We start from the raw sequence: 18019 nt of genomic DNA, 5'->3' as shown, positions 1-18019 counted from the left end.
TTATCTGCAGGATGGCAGCGTACAGACAAAAGAATCAATTCCCTTTTTGACACAATATACTGACACTTCGTGGTTGTCACCTAAATCAGTTTCACGAACACGCTTCTTTCGGTTCAAGCACTTTGAACTCGATGAACGGGTGTGGTAACTTTTCCCGCACGACTTACAGGGTTTCACACAATAGTCGCCCTGCAGTACTTATTTATCTTGTACTTTCACTTGAATTCTTCAATAAATACATAACATTTGGCGGCAAAAAATATTCATTTTTTAAGGCAATGATTCAAGGTTTACAGCCACTACTCAAGAATAAAAATAATTATTTATGGATACAATACGGCTTATTATTCAGTAAATATATATATAGATGGTCAATATGTTACCATTGTCCAATCAAGGGCCTTAAAAAATAAACGCAAGATTCTTTCGTCTATCTTTGCTTAAATTTAGATTAGAAATTATTCAGTATTGCGAATTTAATTCACTTTAAAATTATACTTATAGTGATATAGATAGGCAAAAAAAGTCTTGCGTGATTAAAAAAAGTTACGATTAGAAATTATTCAATATCGCGAATTTCATTCACTTAAAAATTATACTTATAATGATATAGATAGGCAAAAAAAGTCTTGCGTAATTTAAAATAAAAATAGTCTGCCGATGTAAAAACATTTCATTCAATAAGTATCAAAATATTTAAAAAAGAAGTATTAAAAGTAAAAGTAAAAAATGCTCTGAGTATTTGTCATCAGAATTAAATGAAGTTGAGGTATTTATTCATATCTAAATTTAATTAAAAGAATTCGTATATTTATAAATTTGTTCATGTAGAGGAGGAAACAGCCACGCGTGTTCTAAAGTATGCTGGTGGATTGAACTCATAGGGTTGCATATTTTTAGCAAGACTCGGAGATTTTTGTGAAGCTAAGGGTGGCAAGAGTAAAACCTAACCTAATAACACCGAATACAAAATAGGCGCTACAACCTGAAGTTGTGGATCTTTACCCATAATAAACCCATAATTTTCAGTATAGCAAATTTAATAAATAATTTATTTATATAGGTTCATCTCTTGAGTCTAGTTACGAATAAACACCTCAAATGAAGTGCCTGCACTGGTCAGCCAATAGGAGGTCGAGATACCCTGTGCTGTGACTCCATGACGAAGTTCCAACGAAATAAAGCGTATTTAGTTATCTAATCGTACCTTACCTTAGCATATACGTTTTATAATCCCGATCTTTATGGGAAATTTACTTGAGACTTCGCGATCACTGTACAAAGAGTTAATATAATTGAACGTGCTTTTTCTTGCGCTCCTTTTTCGTGAAAGTATATGAAATCAATCGCGTTGGGCTAGCTAAAAAAAAAAAACCTGAATTTTGTATAAACCACACGTATACACTTTTTTCCTAAAAATGCGTATTTTTTATGGTGATGGGCTTAGAAATTTTATTATCTTGCCTAAATGGGCAGTCAAACAAAAAGTTTGTAAATCTATGCGCTAGTGTAAGCCAGGACGTTGCCTAAATAACATAGTATAAATAAGAACAAGTAGGGCCACTCCCGCCTTTTTGGCGCTTCAATACCGACACTTCACTCGGAGCGTAGGGTTGTCACATTGTTATTATAGTCATATACCTATGTTGTGGATATTTCAAGGACACTTCTGAAGTCAAAACAGGGCTGAACCCGGTGTCATTGTTTCAAATCTGAAATTTCACTGTAAATTTTAAGGCTAGTGTCTGTTCCAAGAACACTATTGAAAATAAGTACGTCTATTGCTTATTAATACATTTTTGAAGGTAGCAATTACTATTATTTCTATGGCTTTCAAGGATATAGGACGTAACACTGGTCTCAAGTTAACTTCCCGTTATTGATCGCGGCATACATTTTGATCATACTGAACAGGAGGCAAGTGCGAAATGGTAGCGTGTCATTGGCTGACACAGGTCACACTCGCATTCCCTACAATCAATTTAGCCGCCGTCTTGTAAGGTTAGTTATGTACGTCGAGTGTAGTATTTCGCACGTCGATTTACGTACGAAATACTACACTCAATTGCAGTTCAAATCTCATTCGTTAACGGTAAGGGATGATCAGAAGATTACTTTTCCGTACAGAGCTGTCAATATTATGAATATTTATAACATTAGTATGATAAAAGTTATTAAATTAAAACGAAAGAACAATGCCCAAGTTTCATACAGTCGTGGACCAGCTAAAAAAATTGACGATCATCAATCGCAGATACAGAGTTTCATTTGTTTCAATGTGGTTTCTAATTATACTGGATTTATATATTTTTAACTACGGGAAGTTGATTTTGGCAACATTTGTGTAAACGAGGCTTGAAAATTTAAGTCTTGTTACGTACAAAAAGAAATATTTACAATGTTTTCCTTATGTTTATACGTATTCTTATTAAAAATTCATATCTTTTTTCTCCTTGAAAATTTTATGAATGAAAATTATTTTATTTTATCACGTATATTTAGATGGATATAAATATTCAAGCGGTCGCGATATAAAAATTTGCGAGTCCAAAATGGGCATTGATCTTTATGTCCTTTTCATAGTGATAAACGAAATAGAGTTCCACTGAACTTAAATTAAGTTTCATTTGCGTAGTCAGCAGTCGAAATTATTAATCGACAACTAACCCTACTTGACTTTCACGATAGCGCAACTTTTCTTTAGGAATCGTGCAGTATTTACAATGGATCGATCACGATATCGTCGTTGTCCGTTTGTTACGCAGATTCCCATGTAGTGACATCATGGTGACTGTAGATTATTGATCTGCGGGCATTTCCTTTTTTGAAGGATGACAGTCGCAAACGCAATAGTAACCATAACGGTCGCTAGATGGCGCTAAAATTATAAACTTACGATGGGGCTGGAAACGTACCGAAAGTATTCAATCCGAGATTGCTATTGTGACGTCAACGATGCGATACCATTGCAAGCCGTTAGTGAGTTGATGACGCAATAACTAACAGTACAAGAGGTATGGGTGCAAGCGCATTGCTGCAGTGCATTCTTGAGATGGCTACAGTGCGATGAGTCACACGTCGAAGTCGGTGCCGCCCTTGCCGTTCGGCGGGGCTATGAATGGTTCGCTCCACATTCTTCTCAAATCGCCCTGGTGAAGAAATAAATAAATTATGATACAAATCCACAGTACAAACCGTTAAGTCACCGAGGTCGTCAAATGAAAAAGGATAATGCGAACAATTGCGGAATTACAATGCGATAACTGCTCACTGCTATCTTATTATTCGAATCATTGCCAATTATTTACATTTATCATAGCCTATTATTGCATAGACAACCACAAATTACACCCAAAGTCGACGAGATAAATAAATGTAGGCCATACAAATATTTCCCCGGACCGGGAATCGAAAGCGGGACCTCTGAGTAGTAGTCCAGCATGGAAACCGTTCGGCCCTGGAAATACATCATTATATGGATGAATAATACCTACTTCTGAAATCCCGCAATTGATTAACAAGAAAAAGCAAAACATGCAAACAAATGTATAACGCCATAATAACCGCACTCGAAGTGCGCTAAATTTGACAGCTTTCGGCTTTTGTCGACCCTGGCCGGAAACAATAACCTTTCCGTCTCTCACGCGTCTAACCACAAGATGGCAGAACCGTTCGAACTCATCGTACACGCCGAAACTGAACATTTAATTTGAAAAAAGAACGACTTCAATCGTCTTTTGGTTTCGTGGCCAGTGCTTCATGTGAACGTTGTTAAGGCGAGCTATTTGAACGTGAACCTTGATTTTAGGATGTCAGGCGTGTGTTTATTACAAGCGGGGAAAATTTTTACTGACGTTGACAAGCGCCCCATGGTGACTGACGGGGCAGCGGGCGGCGTGTTGTTAAACTGTCTGAGTATTTGCAAGTTCTGGGATAAATATCAATTTAATAACTACAGAGCCTCAGTTGAAAACCAAAATTCAGCAGGTTCTTTGTAGTAATTAAAGAGAAATTATATCCACATAAAAATTATGTGCAAAGTTATTTATTTTATTGTTAAATAATTTGTTTTACACTTTTATTTTGGCCTCTTTTCGGGATTTTATATGATCGAGTAAAGAACATCCTATCGTGAAATAAATTAGAACATTCTTTAGACTGTATTCTTAGGTGTATAGTATAATCGTATGTAAGTTTAATAGTAAGTAGTTTAATAGTATCTAGCAAAGCAGTTTTATCCGCTTCTCCTCCCGTGACTCATCTTAACAGCGTTCGTGGCCGGACGGATACCATGCTAGACTGGCCGGGAGAAATATTTGTATGGCCTACATTTATTTCTCTCGTAAGTTTGGGTGTAATTTGTGGTTGTCTACCTACGTGTGTCCATGGCACCCGCGAAACACGGTTTCCTTAGTGCGGGGCCATAATTATATGCGTTATTTATTATTATTTATTCGTCCTTATTTTTACCGTTCCTCTAAATATATACATGATTAACACCTTAACGTAGGCCATAGTGAGCAGAGGCAGCAGCGTGAAAGGTACGAGGTAGAGCAACGCCGGCTGCGCTGCTTTGAACACCTCCGCCGACACTGTCGCCGTCAGCAGACCCAGGAAGTAGCCCAGCAGAGAGCAGTGGAAGTACGTCAGACGGGAACCCTGTAGGAAACATACTTGTTCTATTGCAGGGAATCAAGAAAAGGAGTGCTAGAAAGAACTCTGTACAAGTACAGCGTGCATTCACAAATAGGTCTTATAAACGAAGGCACGCACGTACAGAAGCGTGCGCACACGCTTCGTGTAATTGTTTCATGTAGTTCGTATTATTTTTATGACTTTCATGTGATAAAAGCATAGAGGTTTTATGATGTCAAGGGTACGAATTGAATTAGAATAGACATTTATTGCAACGCCACAACGCATAGATAAAAAAGATATCGAAAACACTTAGACAAACGAAATAAAATTAAAAGAATTAATAAACAAAACAAAAAATACAAAAAATACAAAAAACAAAATAAAATAAAACAAAAAGCAAAAAGTAAAATATAATGACTTGAAATTGTACTGTCATTTGTGCGGTTGTGGCGTACGCAAAAGACTTCATTCATCTTATGCCATAGCCGTAATTGACCGTGGCGCTGGTTTTCAATGAGCCCTGAGCCGAGCTAAGTGATGACATAGAAAATGTGTATGTGTATGGTTTTCAAGCTAGACAGTTAGGAATTAGTACTAACCATGGATCGGGGTCCGGGCACCTGTCCCATTTGGCACACGAGAGTGGCTTTCTTGTACGCGTCGTAACGAAGTACGAAGCACAGCAATAGACCCGGCATCACAATATCACCAAGACCTGTAGTGTATAAAGGTGATATGGTAATATTATTTATCTACGCATATATCATAAACTCTCTATGATGTGTTCAAAAACCGCAAATAACGACCAGCATAAAAATTAACAGTTTTGTTAGAATAAATTTCTTATCATTCGACCTCAATTCTAATATCGAGATGAAGTTTTATGCGAAATGAAATGTTTGACAAATTTCACACGTTATTTTATATCGAACAAAATGATAGTTGATATGAGAATGAATTAAATAAAAACTACGGTTGTGTGATATGCGTGAGAAAAGTTTTTATTTGCCATTTCGCCAGTCGTAACATGCGGTTCCTGAACACATCACAGAGAGCTTATAACATGTGTAAACTAAATAAATAAATAAATAACAATTAGGCATTAAAACACTCGTATTTTAATCTTCATTATGTAACAGTCACATAAACTATTATTATCTACGCGCATATCATAAACTCTCTACGATGTGTTCAAAAACCGCAAATTACGACCAGCATAAAGATAAGAAACTTATCTGTGAAAATGTTGTTATTGCTTAATAATAACATTAAATTCCATTTTATTATTACATTCAAATTTCAAACATCCCACACATGTATTTGAATGCCTTTTATTATGGAACAGTCACATAAACTACTATTATATTTATTATCAATAAATGAGCATTAATTAAGTAGTAAAGTGAGCACGACTGTGTTCCGGTTTTGAAGGGGTGCTGGTAAAATTACAGGCAGATGGGACTTGTCAACTTATGTCTCAGGGTGACGGGCGCAGTGGCAGTGCTCCTTAGATCTTTGCGATTCAAAGCTGTAAGTGGCACTGCAATTGTTACGGATAGGCGTGTCGCTTATCACCAGGCGCACGACTTGTTCGTTCCGTCACTTATTAACAGGGATCGGAATAGGTAGTTTTTCTACCTAAACTTCGAGGAACATAGACAGAAAATGGATACTGTCTTACGACAATATTCTTTAGGTCCTGGATCTGTTCGGGATTCGGGAAATCCCTTAAGTACACTACCACAGACAGTACTTATTCCGATCCCTGCTTATTAATCTCAATACAGAGTACTAAAAAAACTGCCCTCAAAAAAATGTCATTCATCCCTTACTTTGCCAACCTTACAGGTGGAATATTTACAATTTAAATGGGACCACTAATGAGGTACCCTCTTTCCAACAAAAAAAAGATCATCAAAATCGCTTCACAAATGCCGCGGAGTTATCGCGTAACACACATACACAAAAAAACATACAGTCGAATTGCGAACCTCCTTTTTTCAAAGTCGATTAAGAATAGGAAGGAGCGGTAGAGTTTAATCAATTTGACGATTTGAAATGTAATTTGCTTATCTATGAAATAAAGATGATTTTGAATTTTTTATAACAGTGCAGTTTTTATAAACCTGAAGGGCAATGTAGTTAGGATATTATACATTTTTACTAACCGAGCATTGAGAAATGTCCTTGATGGTGCATCGAGGGAAACACTAGCTTGGCAGGCAGGCTGAGCTTAGGTGCGTCGCGGATACCGCCGAGGGCCAGCCGCCGCGCCACTACGTTCATGGGGTTCTCAGCTGGCCTGTAAAATAGATTAAAAATACATTTCAATCCGTAACATGGTTAAGTAAGACGTTACCGCTAGGGATGGACGATTTTTTGCTTTGTAACGATTTTTGGATCGTAATGAATCATAAATATGGATCCAGTCGAGATCCAGTAGAACTCCTTTTGAAAGAGTTCGTCCAGGGAAGTGCTGCCACCTTACCTATTTCTGCCGCCAAGAAGTAAAGAAGTAATGTGAGCATTACTTCGTTCCGCTATTGAAGGGTGTTGGTGAAATTACAGGCACATGGGACTTTTCAATTATGTCTCAGGGTGATGGGCGCAGAGGCAGTGTACCTCAGACCTTTGCGATTAGCTTTAAGGACCGTTTATACGGGGCCAATCGACGAGCCATTCCATTCAGCCACGTCATAATTGGCGTCGTATAAATATACACAATCCACTATGGAGTGTCTCTAGACCAGTGATAAAGACAATCCACTAAATTAGAACAAATTCAAATTTTTCGGGCCAATACCCTCACTCACCACGCATGCATTGAACTGGCTCATGTTACGGCCTTCTGTGAACGTGCATCCTAAGCCATTCCAATAGTTTGCGTTCCCGTTTAGTAAATAATCTTAAACTGCACTGCAACTGTTATGACAGGCGTGTCGCTCATCATCTGGCGTACCACTTGTTCGTCCCATCACTTAGTACAATAATAATAAAAAAAAGTCCACCCACAGATCGGATCGTATGCTCTTGAATTGATAAAAAAAATTTTTTCCTTTTCAGTCGGTTACGACTTTCAGTTAGGGTGATATTAGCCAGTGGGAAAAGACGTTCATATGAGACAAAAGTAGAAAGAATCGGCAAATTGTAGTTAGATGTTGCCTACTTTTCTTGCAGGCCAATATAAAATAGATTCAAGAAGAGATCTAGATATTTTGTTTAAATTATAAATGCGATCTAGGCGATTCGATTCGTCATAATGATCTTAATAAAAATCGAATGAGAATGTAATATAGTCGACCACAGTGGCGCGGTTTGCACTGTGGGCACTGGGTGAGGAGATTCCGGATTCGATCGATCCGTTGCTGCTGTATACTGTAGCAAATATAAACCTTCACTATCCCAGTACAGTCTTTTGTAATTTCAATACAACAAGAATCTTTCGGCTATTATCTATAGAATGTCAATTGTAATGGCTAAATTGAATTCTTTAATATTTAATGTACAAAGTAAGTTAAATGTATCCTTAAGGTATTAATCTGAAAAATGACAAAAGTCGAACAATCCTTCTTTCAGCAGATTTTTCTAAAAAATAATTGTGTTTTGATATTACAGAATTGATGGGATTAATGTTGGGTTCACGGTAAAATTTCCGTTTTAAAAAATTAAATATTTCCGAATATTTTTCACACATTTTTCCACATGACAAATGACACTTGTCAAAAGTTGAACACACTGAACAAAAACGATGTTGCCATTATAAAGATTTTTTTACCTATGATTTCTTTTCGCTGTTGTCCAATCATTTTAAATCTCGTTTTAATCTGACTTGATTTTCGCTGTAAGTACAATTTTATTTTATGATTGACGCTAAATAAAATTTCAAAAGATATATCTAAATGGTTTTACATTTATATATATCTTTTACAATAACAACCTTCGAAAGTTGAACACACTGAACGAAAGCGATGGTGCCATTATAAATATTTTTTCCGGAACAAATTCCGATTTGAAATTTTTCAAAATATTATCCAACAGTAGCACTAACTATGGTCTAGAAGATCCTAGAAGAAGAAACTTGACACGGTAGCGCTATATGTGGTACTTCTACAAATTAGTAGAAGTCGAAAGTAATTTTATTTTAACCATTGACTTACAAATAAATGGACGACGGGTCTAATACAAAAACCACGAAAAAAATGTCCCAAGTCAACCTATTTAAACACAGTAACATGTAAAGGAATATGAAAAAGCTAAAACGTTGAATTTAAATTGTAATGTCATCGCAGTACTGTCTAATTTTGCTTGCTTCGCTGTCAGTCGAACAAACGAAGACTAAAGCGTGAATGACGCTCTGTATACGATTTTAACGCCCTATAAGTTCGGACACTTTTTAGCGCGGACCCGACGTCTACATCATAAGATTTTAACTAAGGCAACAGAGTAGTATACAAAGTTTGCCATCTTTGTACACTTAGCGGTATGGTAAAATATGAATCCTAATTGCTAACTTTGACGACTTGGTGGCTCAATAGTTTGCACTTCGGGCGTTGGATGAGAAAGTCCCGAGTTCGATTCGAAAATGAACTTTTCTAAATTTCTGTTCTTTTTGTAAATTTGGTTGTTCTGGGTGAATTCCGATGCTCAGGTAAACACAGTATAAATTAGTCTCTAATTCGTGACCAGACCTCACCAATAGGTGAGGTTGTCTGGCACATTGTTATTACCTGGTAGCCACTTTGACCATGACATTAGTAGTGAAGATGTATGAAGAAAAGAAGACCCAGAAGACATCATAGAGAAGCAGTCCGGTTAGTAACAGTGTGGACACCTTCAATGACGGTAGGCGGATGAGCGCGATGAACGTCACGCATAAACCCATTCCCATTGCTGGAACAATAATGGATTTTGGTTGAAATTACTTACATATTGAAGTCTTAGGTTTTAGCCATCTCTAAACAAAACATTTTTTATTTTCGGATATACAACGCGTGCATTTATTTGTTTTTTTTTAAACAAATCAACTTTTCTGAAACTAAATTTGTATGAGAAATTTTAATTATGTTTGTAATGCACACACACGTATACGTGTAGTAGGAATAATATAGCCTGGGTCTGACTCACTCCACATAATATGATGTACATTTTGATGTACACGGCGTTTTATCTAATAATATCTAACTAATTAACTATACTGTATAGTGTGTCTTTTTTGAAAACGTTGAAAAATGACAACCCTGCAAAGGTTGCCAGTTAACAAATTTCAAATAGTCATATAGTTGTTGTTGACAATTTTATCGATAGATTGTGAAAGTTAAAATGTTGACGGTTTAATGATTACTAATTTCTGAATTGGCTTCTTTATTCTTATTTTGACACTTGGACTGCCAGCATCGAAATCAATTTTTATTCAGACATATTTTAATAAGGTCAGGCTCTTTGTATTTTTAGTAGACATAGTTTTAGAACTAGACACATTACATTTAGATGTAGTGTACGTATGTATGAATGGATTTATAAAAATTGACAACTCAAATGAACCCGTGTTCAGCAGTTGGACGAACAATGGGCCGATGACAATTCAAATGAAACAAGTTCGGTTATTTATTGCATAAGCGTAAGCAATATTTCGTCGGCATATTGTAAGAAGTCATTAATTGCCTTATAAATTATATGGCAATTAATGACTTCTTGCACTAAGCTCACGATTTAGTCGATAGTCGATAGAATATTTATCGAATGCAATCACTAGCTGCTTGCAAGCGGGCAAATCTTTTGCACAATGAACTGTCATCTTATTCCATCTTCAAAAAAAGACAAACTGTACATAGTTTTTAAACAGGATGTGGCTATATATGCACGTTGCTGTTGCAGCTGCCACATATACTAACCATCCATAAGCAGCCAATGGCCAGTGAGCACCCATACAGCCACGATGGCTGCAGCCAGCAAAGCCGCGGCCAACTCTGGCGCGGAATATCGACCACAAACGGCCACGCCTCGGTTGCCAATCCCCGCCGTGCCCAGCACGTACTGACATAACGGTGTCAGTAGAAATGCCAACGCTGCGCACGCTATTACTGTGGAGATGACGGTTACTGTTACAACGTGGTTTTCAAAGGCCGAAAATTATAATACCATATTACAACCAACATTTCGTCGTTTTAATGACAAAATCCAATAAAAAAAAGCTTTGGCGTGCTGCTGTGACAACCCAGTACGTATCTTCTATACAAATGAGGCTATCAGCGCAAAAGTGGTGTAAGCCACATTGAACTTTTTTTTCTACAAAATTACTTTAAATGATACTAAAATACTTATTATCTATTAGTACTCCAAAGACGTGAAAACAACTCAAAATGTGTTTTCTGTGATTAGAAAGTAAAGAAAATTCAATGACGTCACTTTATTTTTAGGTATATAAAGACTCTTGCCTCTACATTATTTAGTGGCCAGTTATAATTAAAACCTTAAGCAAAAAGTTTAGTTCTACTTTAAAGTTTTGTTCCCCTAATTGTTTTGAGCAGCATGTATTTGGAGGCCTTATTATGCCATATTACTCATATACGATTACTATACAATTAATTTGGCTAATTTTAAATCATCTTCTATATGCAATGCACGGCACACCATTTTTGCGCTGATAGCCTCAAGTACACCTCAGGCAGGTGTGCAATATAATTCATAAGTAGTTAAAAGTCTAAACTAGCATAGTATCTACTATGCTAGTTTAAACTTATCAATTTTCTGTATTATCAATGGCGTGTTTACACAGGGTCGATAACGTCTTCGGCAGACTACTTCGCCTTGCCGAAGAAGACGCAATCGACTGCCGCCTGAAAGTTCTGGACAGAGGCACAACAAATCGTTCGAAATGTAACAAACTGATCAGGTAGGTAGGTATTCTTTGGCCCCCAGCACGTGTGTCGTGGTCAGACGCGGCCGCCGACAACTTGTTTGGACGTCGGTCGATTGCAGGAGGCGACCAAGTCGCATGACAATGATTACACCTAGTCGATTCGGTCAACTTCGGCAACGTACTAAAGTCGTCAAACTTCTCAGTGTTTACTGGGTAGGCTGCCGCCTTGGGCGGACCAGCGAAGGTGACGCATTGGCCTAGTGTAAACGCGCCATAACAGTGGACCTACGTTAGCTGAAAGAAATTTATTATTAAACGGATAAGAAAATACTTCTGAGTAGCTATACTACAAATTTTCGAGGACGATCCCTGTCACACTTCACAAAATTCTACATAATATAACCTTGTAAGGACGTCCACTAATTTATGATTTATTTCATAAACAATTGTTATATAAGTCTCGTTTTTAAGTGAATAAAATTACTTTAAGCAAATACATAAAATTAAAGTAAAAGTGAGACTAGTGAGAAATGAGCAGCGAAGCAATATTTTTTTCAAAAATGAATTTATCTTTACGACAACGCACAAAGGTTACTTCATTAGACTGCATTTGCTAGAGATGAGGTATATCGATAAAAAGTCTTGATTGATGATGATGATGATTTAATGAATAAATATACAGTGCGTTACACGAGTTTAATCTATAATATAAACAAATATCTATAACAGAAAACATAGTAGGGAACAATAAAAAATACGTGGCACATACAAGGTGTCAGCACTCGAAATAAATTAAATTGACACATACATGTCAAGATCAACGTCAAAAGTATTCTTGAACAATTTCATAGATTTTAGGACGCTATAATTGGTTGTATATGCAATTATTATTATTATTCGCTTATCGCTGGCGATGGCTACTGAATCATAAACAAAAACTGCATTTAATTTGTTTCTTCTCCAGTACCTACTCCATAGAAATATCGGATTACTAATATAGGAACACACGGGAATTAATTATTTTAAAAACTCAATTTTTTTAAAACCGTAATATTATACAAGGCTGTATAAGAGAGAACCTTTGCTTCAAAAATCAAACCAAAAATCGATCGACATTACCTCATCCCTATGACAAAGTGTCACAGGGATCATCCTAAAAAAATTGTAGTATAATTCGCGTCTCAATATTTCAAGCGCAAATGCTATTACAATGGCTACTTGAGAAACAATTCAATGAAATTCAAATGTTTATTGCATATCACATTACAAATTTCAGATGGAACATTAATTGTTTGTATAGGCGCCTCGACGTTGAGTTGCGGACACTAGCCCGTTACACCAAGTACCAAGTAATTGTTTGTATACATGTGACCCTCTGCAAGAGCACAGCAGCGTCAGATGGCAAAGCTCGTAAATCACACAATTTAATTACATTAAATTATTACATCACCATATATCACAACATTCAATTATTACATCACAGCAATTCTGGTATACAGGTGACTTATAACATGTGCTGTATGTATTCATCACCACTCTCATACAAGTTTAATCATTTCAAAGCTTATGTAAGAACCATACTAAAAAATTCGAACCCATAAAATAGAACGACAACAGGGTGGCCATTATTGTTTTTGAAAACTTATGTCTAAAATAAGAGAAAAAACATAGAAATCGTCACAAACGAATTTTTGTCTGTTCTTTGAACAACAAGAATACGGACATTGAGAATTATAGTATGAATGTATAAATAAAGAATCTCACCATTTCAAATTTAACCTGGAAACACCCAAAAATAAAATACCGTTACGACCAAATTAAAAACAAGACCTTGTTAGCAAGGTCAGCCAATTATAAATAATAACAATTGTAGTCGAAAGCCTTCACTGCCACGTTAGCCTATATTCAAAGGGAAGTCTACTACCTTACAAGGCGAAATACGGCCCGGTGGTGTGATATTCCGGGTGATTTAAATGGCAATGCTATAAAAAGTACGACAGATAATTAGTATAAACAGCGATGTAATTAAAATTTAAATTAAATTTAAACGGTACCGCTGTCATTACTTTGATAGATCAATACTAGAAAAAGACCTTTAAATGATAACACTGGCAAAAGTTTGGTGAATCGATAGTAGAAACATACGTTAAAATGGTAATACTGTGAAAAGCCGTGACAGAACGGTAGTGCAAACGGACGTTTAAGCGGCAACACTGCAAGTTTGACACTAAAAATAGTTGTTCAAAGGACAACACTGCCAAAATTTTGACAAATCATTAGTAAAAACAGTTGTCTAAACAGTAACACTGAATGAAATGCAAAATGTTAATGGCACCGGGCCGTCTTTAGCCTTACACGGTTAGTCTGTTGATTTCTCCTTTGTTATGAAGTATCCTGTATCGTGGTTTTTTCATTTAGAAGACCAAAATCACTCAAATAAGCTAAGCCAATTTTGTATGAGTCCAGTGCTTTTTTCTATATGGTATTGTGAGATTAGCGGCAATATATTCTTCAGTAAAATATATGAATAGAATTGTTTACAATTGTTCTATTCATTTACAGATATTTTTAACAAGCCACGCTCATTTATTTCAACGTACCTGAATAAAGTAGTCACTAGTTTGTATCTTCAATTTCCATTATACCACTCGCTTTTCTAATGCAAAAACAAGGTTCAAGCCCCATTATCTACCAAAGTGGAACGGAGAACAGCTGTATTTCAACAACCAATAAAATATCGCTATTTTGACGAATCCACGCTGCTTAATCGAAATAACGAAATGCCATAGTCGCTGAAACACAGGTCTTCTTCTCTTCGCTTTGTAGTTAATTAGCCAGATTGAATGTCACTTACTTGCTGTACAGATCGCGACGAAGGTCTGCATGGAATCGAAGAAGAAGAACATCACTAGGAGAGCCACCGAGGAACCGAGGGGGAAGCAGAGCGCCTGCATTGTGTTTAGTGTTTGGATATCTGTCGAAGATAGAATAGATTGGTTTTTACTACTACATTGACAATTATTAATAATTAATTTGAACTCTCGTTATTATAGTTTAGTTCACAGCGTAGGGTCGGTCGGTTTACTTTGTCGTTCACATTACAATGTAACTGTTGCTAGATATTACAAATACAAGCATTCTTTATTGCACAATGACACTTTTTGGACACAAATAAAAAAACAATATAATGGTACGCCACACATGTCAGACGGCAAGAGGCCGTTGTTGTCGCAGACAGCGCTGTTTTTCAGCCACTACCTTGTCCCTAACATCCTAGGCGGGCTTAAATGCAACTAGGGTCTTTAGACCCTACCTTAGTTTCTTAAAGACCTTAGTTTTTTTAATTTTTTAATTGTTTTAACAATTAAAAAATTTAAAAAACTATGACTCAAATCATGAATAAACTCCTAAAGGTTGGTTGCTGACGTAAGTTAGGCACATGGTTGATCTTAGTCCAGTATTTTGTTCGTTTATCGTTAGTTAAAATCGAAGGCATACTCTGATAGAATGAAAGGCGTCTCGCGTACCATTACACGACTAGATATCCTAAAAGCGTCACATATCACACTTGTCGCATTCAGCCAATTCGCCGTCAACGCGGACGTTCGGACCTGGCCGTTTTGGCATCTCGACGCGGTTGTTCGAGTGTTGGCGACTCTGTTCAATCGTACAGCAAATTGCCCAAACAGCATGCTGTACTGCCCTCTTAACGAGAAAAGGCATAACTAACATATATTCGATATCAGAGAAAAAGTCTATCCTTTTTTTGTAGAAATATATCTCAATAATTGTTGGATATACAGTTAAGTTCAAAAGGCAGATTTTCTACTACAAAAAGATATATTTATTCATATTTTACGAACACTTTTGATATTAGTGTACTTAGTAATGCGGTGTGCCCTTATTACGTAGTTCATTACAATAACTACTTCCTATATAACACAAAAAAGGCACAAGTAATTATAATGGCAACTTTTACTTCTATTTATTACATATAATATAAGTCAAGTATTTCAAGTCACATTTAAGTTATGCCCCTTGCTGTAATAGTAAGTTAAACGGAAAATTAAGGTTAATCTAAAATAGCCAGTTACGTACAATGAAAATTTCTGTACAAAATGTGTCTTAAATATATTTAACACAAATAAAGTACTTTTAGTGTAAAAAAAAAATATTTTAACCAGAAAAGTAAAAATAAACTCATTTATCGCTGAATCAAATTTGCCGCTTGTGCCTTTCTTTGTTCCGATGGCAGTGTAGAACGAAGGTTCTATTAACATCGACGGCATTTTCCCAAAGCAAAATTATATTTATTATTTTTTATTTCCACCGTAAGAATAAGCTAACCTGTTCACTTGTGAAGAGAAACAGTCGTTGTCATATTGTCAGTGCGTGAGTATATATTACTGTCACTCACCATTGTCAACGTTCCTTATCAGTCTATAAACTCACTAGTAGTAATGGGCGCGGTGGGCGGCAGCTTGTTCCCTCCTAACAACGACGCTTCTCTTTCGCGTTCTGCTCGCTCCCGCGCCTCGCGCTCCATGTTCAGTGAACGGAAGCTACCGTAGACTATCAACAGCATTGAGATAAGGCACGCCGACACCCTGTCGAGTAAAAACAAGAAAAAACTTAAACACAGTCATCATGTACCCTAGATCGTTTTCACACTACGTCCGGTTCGCACCAGGAGGTCTACTCTCGATTTCCGTCCGAAACAATTACTGCCAAATAAGCAATACTTGACCAAATGAAAAGACGCGTGATGCGAATGAAGCTTCATACTTGATACTTGTCTTTTAATTTTGTCGAATATTACTTGTTTGACAGTAATTGTTTCGGATGGATGTCGGACGGAGATCGAGAGTAGACCCCCAGTTCGGAATCCGAGAAGTGACGGTCCGAAATGTCACAGGGATCATTTTATCTGTAGGTGTAAAAGCGATATTCGTTTTTTCTCGGATTCGAATCGGGCTTAGTGCACAAACGACATTCGAAGTGGGTCCGAGTTTTCTAGATGTGACATTATAATATCGACGCTTGAAAGGCAAAATGGGATAAGCGACACTTTTGGGTCATATTGAGTTATATATCGTTGGAATCAAAGCAGCGGTGGGCAGGTACGAGATTTTTAAAACAAACAATGTGTATGGAAAAAGGACGAAGGACTATTTAATTCCAACATTATTTAATGATCTTCCTTCACACTTAAAATGTTTGCAAGGTAATAAAAGTTACATAGAAAAAGAATTAAAGAAATATTTGTTAGATACATTGTAGTAATTTAGAGAGCTGTAATTGAGTAACAGAATGAAATGTTATGTGATTGTAATGTAAGCGTAGCAACCAAACTCTCCCGATAAACTTTTATGAAGTTTGCGAGAACATTATATTATTTGTAAAAAAATGTAATTGACAAGATAAATAAATTAAAAAAAAAAATCAGAAACATTAGCAGATTCCAACGGCATACATAACTCAATATAATCAAAAGTCTCGCTTATCCCATTTTGCCTTTCAATTCGTCGGTGTCGATATGATCAATATTTTAAAAGTACTTTTATTACATGAAAATCTTAATAATAATAGATAGGAACTAAATTTAACAAATTACGGATATGTGAAATTTTAAAACTCTCGTACTTAAGCATAAAAGTTCTTGTTTTTTTGCTATTGTTACACGTTGGAAATGAAAGTATTGTTTTCAGATCTAAATCACGTTCGTTTCAAACTAACCAACGTTTCAGGTACTTTACAGGTCCCGTGGTCACGGCTAATTTGTTTGTTTGAAAAAACAAATATACACGATTTAGTTCCGAAAACAATAGCATCATTTCCTATAAAAAGTTATCGGTTAATTTCGTTCGCAGAATCATTCAGCCTATCTCCTGAAAAGTTGTTATTTTGCAGATGTGTTGTTATTACTCTCAAGGTTGGGATCTATCCACGCAGTCAAACCGAAGTGTTGTTTTGTAATGTTTCAAAAGTTCCGGGAAAACAATTCCAAATCAATAAAAGAACGTAAATGATGTTCCTTTTTGACCATATTTTCAAGCGACTTTAAAAAAAAGGAGTAGGTCATCAATTCGACTGTATTTTTTGTTTTTTTGTGTGTACGTTACGCGATTACTCCGGCATTTGTGAATCGATTTTGATGATTCTTTTTCTGTTGGACAGACGGTACCTCAGTATTGGTTAAAACTAAGTTTACGTTTGAAAAACATTTGAGGGAATTTATTTTTGATAGGCAAAAACTGGGTATTCCTAAACGCTTTACATCGCGGAGGCTTCTAGAAGTCCCTTAACTTCATAGACATTTATTATCATGTTTATGTTATAATGACTTTCATCGCTAGTAAGTACTAATTATTATTATTTTATTTTAATTATATCAATTATGAATTTGTGTTACAATTTTTTTCTGAATTATTTTTACAGTTACTATTTTTTTTTCTTTTTTTAATATTTTTATAATGTATATAATACTCACGTGATGCTAACACATATGCACACTACATTCAC

At 36.1% G+C, this 18019-nt stretch overlaps 1 protein-coding gene across 1 annotated transcript in view; it reads right to left on the bottom strand.

Moving 5' to 3' along the window:
- Window positions 1-2079: 2079 nt before the first annotated feature.
- Window positions 2080-18019, bottom strand: part of LOC113240090 (signal peptide peptidase-like 3) — a 56372-nt gene continuing 40432 nt past the window's right edge. The window contains exons 2-9 of the mRNA XM_026477303.1: window positions 15950-16104; window positions 14352-14471; window positions 10530-10718; window positions 9366-9528; window positions 6807-6940; window positions 5238-5353; window positions 4501-4659; window positions 2080-3149 (exon numbers count right to left, since the gene is read on the bottom strand). Of these exons, the coding sequence (XP_026333088.1) occupies window positions 3072-3149; window positions 4501-4659; window positions 5238-5353; window positions 6807-6940; window positions 9366-9528; window positions 10530-10718; window positions 14352-14471; window positions 15950-16104 (1114 nt within the window). The 3' untranslated portion in view covers window positions 2080-3071. The remainder of the gene's footprint in view (window positions 3150-4500; window positions 4660-5237; window positions 5354-6806; window positions 6941-9365; window positions 9529-10529; window positions 10719-14351; window positions 14472-15949; window positions 16105-18019) is intronic.

This window comes from Hyposmocoma kahamanoa, unplaced genomic scaffold, assembly GCF_003589595.1.
Source record: "Hyposmocoma kahamanoa isolate Upper Pololo Valley unplaced genomic scaffold, ASM358959v1 120, whole genome shotgun sequence".
Taxonomy (NCBI): domain Eukaryota; kingdom Metazoa; phylum Arthropoda; class Insecta; order Lepidoptera; family Cosmopterigidae; genus Hyposmocoma; species Hyposmocoma kahamanoa.
This window is presented reverse-complemented; position numbering and strand designations above follow the sequence as displayed.